We start from the raw sequence: 4920 nt of genomic DNA, 5'->3' as shown, positions 1-4920 counted from the left end.
AATAAATAAAAATAATTACAAATTTTTAGTTCAAACTATACTTCCCAATTCCTTAAAGTGATAAATTGTATTTATGATGCTTGAAAAATATAGAGAGAAAAAAGAAGGTGAGAATTTATATTTTTGTTTAATAATAGTACGTGTAAGCAATTTTGATAAAATTTATACTCTGTATTTTTAAAAATAAAAAGTTATTATATACGGAGTATATAATACTAAACTATTATCCACATATATATTGGTATATATACACAAATAATATATGTACTACACACACCTAATTTACAACTCATAGAAATTTAATTAAAATATCATCCACAATTAAATTAATAGTTATATAATGATATAGATAAAATGATAATAAAAAAAATAGAAAAAAGATATGGTACTAGGTATATATGTATTGTTATAGTGAAGGAGTCATCAATGTTAGAGATTATTATTATTATTATTTTCTTTTTGCAAAATGTTAAAGTTTATTAAATAGCCAGTAAGGAAATTATAATGGTGTAAATATAATTTTGTCCAACAAAATTATGGTAGGGAAAATTTTATCAAATAAAATTAAAGTTTACAACATTTAATTAAAGTAAAATGTATACATTTATTAGCATAAAAAAAAGAGTAAAAAATTTAGGGAGATAACCTAGATTGATAAATATATTACTTTAAGATATACTCCGTACAAAATATTTGACGTGACATTTAATCGGTTATTTACGGCCAATAAAAGGTAAAAATTGCTCAATTGCATTAATATACAAACTTAGAGGGTCTATTTCAATATTACGCCCACTTAGGGAGCCTCCTGGTTAGTCAATGTCATTAACTCTGTTCAAGGGATCTATCTTTTACACTTTTGCAGTTTCGCCCAATCTCCAATTTATGGAATCCAAAGACCCAAATTCTAGTATTGGCGATCAAAAGTTTATTTGACCATTATCCCTATCAACTATCCACTGACACAATTCATTATTAGCTACTCCTTTTGTCCAATTTTATCTGTCTTACTTACTATTCATGGATCAAATCAACTCTTTCTTTTTTTTTTTGTTTAATTTTTTTAGTATTTGACAGTACTAATTGGGCTAATTAATAATATTGGATCACAATTTAATTGAGTTATTTGAGCATGTACATCAATTAATTAAATTAATTTAGAATATTATACTATCTGTGTAATTAATTTAATTATTTGATAAAGATTTATTCAAATTATATATTTTAATTTTAAATAGGGTAAATTAATAAAATCGTCTCTCGACTTTGCTATAATTCATAAATTAGTCATCGACTAATAATTTTACAAAATTAAGTCCTCAAGAATTCAATGTTTACTCATTTTGGTCAACTAATTCAAGTTACGGAGGACGAAAATGAATAAAAATTGAATACTTAAGGACTTAATCTTGTAAAATTATTATTCGATAACTAATTTGTAAATTATGGCATAGTTGATAAATAATTTTGATAATTTTCTCTTTTAAATATTATAGTTGTTATAATATCATGAACATAGACATAATAATGGCATAGTTCATTCATTTTTGATAATTCTTAGTACTATGACTATTATCTCATTAATTACCACTGTAAATATTAGACTTCATTTCATATCATAAATCACACATTGAAGCTCTTGTCATTCACCAATTTTGAAGACTAGACTTTCTATTGAAAATCAAATCATTTGAGTTTGGAGACCCTTCAACAAAGAATAGACACTTCTTTGAGAATCAAATTAAATTATTTTTAACGATACTCATTGTAATTCAATTCTTGGATTTTTTTTATTTGTTATATATATACAAATTTCAAATTTCGTGTTTACACCTATAATTAATTATTAGTTGACATGCCCTTAGCTTAGCTGTTGAAAACTGGTACCACTCTAGTAATTTGTTAACCAACTCATGTTTTATCTAATTTCTAATAACTAATGTACTTTCCGACCTAAGATGAAGCTGTATATACATGTATTCCACAACTATTTACATATACAAAAGTAAAACTTTCATGGTAAAAAATAAATGAAAACTGTATCCTTTATAAATCGGTCAGAACATGTCAAAGATTAGTACGAATAAAGATAAGAATGCGTGTGGTACTACTGGTATACATATTCCTAGGGCCCACCTCTGATTGGACCTCCGCCGTTGGATTGCATCTATCTCTCATGCCAATGTCTCACCGCTCCTATATATATACAATAGTTCGTCACTACTCACTACCCATTCTTACTTGTATACGCTAAGCGGCTGGCCAGCGTTAGTCTTATTTGTCAAGTTCCCCAACCCTTTGTTTTCCCCTTTTCACATCAAAACCATCAAATCTTTCTCCCTCTATTTTTCTTCGATGAACGACGGTGGTGGTGGCGGTGGTAGTGGTGGTTACCGGCCGTTTGCCGTGAACTTCCAAAACCCTATCCTCCCACCTTTCCCACCGGTGATTGTTCCCCAAAGAAACGATCATCAAGAGATTTCCCCCTTCCCGAAGAGCTTTGGTTCTTCTTCATCGTCGTTTCACGGCGGCGCAAGCAGTTCTAACGGCCTGCTGCCGCCCGATGCCGCGGCGGCGTCTTGGCTGAGTCATCTCCCGAACTTAAACAACTTCGGGAGCCGTGGCGGCTTTCCCCACGGACTGGTGCCGGCGCCGGCGCCGGCGAGCTGGGTCCACCATAACCCGGAAAATGCATATCCTCAAGAAACAAGAAGAGAGAAAGAACATGAACGCCGCCCCTCTAATGGAGTCGTCTTCATCAAGGGCCAGTGGACTGAAGAAGAGGATGGGTAAGTGATAAACAACTGATCACGTCATCAGTCAATAATTTTTTATTTTTTTTCGATCTTATACGATGTTTTACTCACAATTATTCGACATGTGTGAAGGCTTCTGATTAGGTTGGTGAACCAGTACGGAGATAGGCGATGGAGTGTGATCGCCACCAAGATTGTCGGCCGTGCCGGAAAACAGTGCAGAGAAAGGTGGCACAACCACCTTCGCCCTGATATTAAGGTTTTGTCTCAAACCTTTTTGTCTTGTCGTTAATTCTACGCTTTAAATGTTCACCAAAAAAAAATTAAAATTCTACCCTTTAATTTATTTATCCATTTATCATTTGGCTTCAGAAACACACGCCTTAATCTGATGAATTTCCTAAATATTTCATCAATCACTCCTAAAAATTGAGATTTCAGAAATCCATTCATTAATTTTTTTTTTTCATTAATTACTCTAATTTATACAACATTCAATGCAATTATTTCCTTAAATAAACATTATTCTTAAATGTTTAATTAAATGTATCTGCTTTTTATTTTTACACCGTTGGGTGTTTTACTTTTTCGCCGGATTCTTTGGGTTAACGATTTTTTGCAGAAGGAATCGTGGAGTGAGGAAGAAGAGAGGCTGTTGGTGGAAGTGCATGAGCAACTGGGAAACCGGTGGTCGGAGATCGCGAAACAGATTCCCGGCCGGTCGGAAAACTCGATCAAGAACCACTGGAACGCCACCAAGAGACGCCAGTTCTCCAAGCGGAGACTGAAGTCGTCGTTGCAGGACGCCGGGAGCAGCTCCGGCGCCGGCGGGAGGAGAAAATCGGTGGTTCTTCAGAACTATATAAAGTATAAGTACTTCAGTGGCCTCACCCTCGGCCCGCCCGGAACGCTCGTTGCAGAGCACCCTTCAATCCAACAGCAGGTTAACAATGGCGGTTCTCCGGCGCCGGCGGAGGAGCAAGATAACCGCGATTCGCCGTCGATTTTGACGGAGACGTACGACGAGGAGATGAACTTCATGCAGAAACTGTTCGGCAACTCCTCGTCGTCGTCGTCGACGGCGGCGAACAATGGGTCCCGGAGCAATAAAAGCAGCGCGGAATTCGCGGCGGTTGAGCGGAGGACTAATGAAGACAGCGTGGCGACGGAGGAGGACAGCTGGAGCACCTATCTAGCGTCCGATCCTAACTTGTACGAAATGGGCGGTGCTGATCAAATCATCAACTCAACTCCACTAGCCCCCGCCGCCGCTAACAACACAAACTCCGGCGCCGCCGGTTCTCACCGTGGAGCCCCACCCGCCGGGACGATGAACCGCTGGTGTTCCTCCGCCGCCACCGCCGCCGCAATGGATATGGATTTTATGGACTTTGTGTCTGCTTCTTCTTCTTCTCAGTACTGCTCATGCCCCCATGGCTATGGAAGCTTCTGCACCAAAACCCCGCGCCAAATGTTCTAATTACTATCTTAATTAAGTACTAATTAATGGTGTTTTATGTTGCAATTAGCAGACTTGTAAGGTATATTTAATTTGCTTATGTTATCTTAATTACTCATATCATCATCTATCAATAATGTAATATAATATATATCAATATATGTAATGAAACTAGCTTCTTATTATATAATAAAATATTTGTATACCTAGTTATCTTCACCATAAAATTTATGAGCACATACTGAGCGTAGCCTGACCTCTTGGTCCTCTTGGTTACAGTTCATCAAATACTTTAGACTTTTTATTTTGACAGATATACCTATGACAATCAAAAATCGACTAAATTTGAATTTTACTTAATTGTCTTAAAAAATAACACTCTGTATATAAAATTTATGAGCACAACTCGAATCTTTCGGCTACGGTTCGCGAAATACATGAGACATTTGTTTTTGTCACATGACCGTACATTTGTGACACATATTTTTCCACTTAGAATCCTCAGATCAGTCAATGTTGAAATTTAAATCGCAAATTTCAATGGAAATGACATCACATAGTCATCCATCTTGCAGCTGCTAGCAAAAATGGTTACGTATGGAAGTGAATGTATGTATTGCCGGATGTCTAATCCATATATATAATATGTATATACTTAGGTAGCTAGCCACCAACGGTTTGTGGTTGAAGAGATGTACTTGCTCT

General features: G+C 35.9%; 1 protein-coding gene across 1 annotated transcript; it reads left to right on the top strand.

Annotated features, from left to right (window-relative positions):
* The first annotated feature begins 2355 nt into the window (after window positions 1-2355).
* On the top strand, window positions 2356-4236 carry LOC116004092 (transcription factor MYB64-like). The gene is made up of 3 exons (XM_031244025.1): window positions 2356-2789; window positions 2889-3015; window positions 3379-4236. Exons 1-3 carry the CDS (start codon window positions 2356-2358, stop codon window positions 4234-4236), a joined length of 1419 nt encoding a protein of 472 aa, XP_031099885.1.
* Window positions 4237-4920: the final 684 nt, after the last annotated feature.

The sequence above is a fragment of the Ipomoea triloba genome, chromosome 14 (genome assembly GCF_003576645.1).
Source record: "Ipomoea triloba cultivar NCNSP0323 chromosome 14, ASM357664v1".
NCBI lineage: Eukaryota > Viridiplantae > Streptophyta > Magnoliopsida > Solanales > Convolvulaceae > Ipomoea > Ipomoea triloba.
Note: the sequence above shows the minus strand (reverse complement) of the source record. Positions and strands in the feature narration are given on the sequence as shown.

Coding starts and splice junctions, on each gene's coding strand:
- LOC116004092 (XM_031244025.1), top strand. CDS start 2,356: ATGAACGACGGTGGTGGTGGCGGTGGTAGTGGTGGTTACCGGCCGTTT. Junction 2,790..2,888: donor TGGACTGAAGAAGAGGATGG/GTAAGTGATAAA, acceptor ACATGTGTGAAG/GCTTCTGATTAGGTTGGTGA. Junction 3,016..3,378: donor ACCTTCGCCCTGATATTAAG/GTTTTGTCTCAA, acceptor GATTTTTTGCAG/AAGGAATCGTGGAGTGAGGA.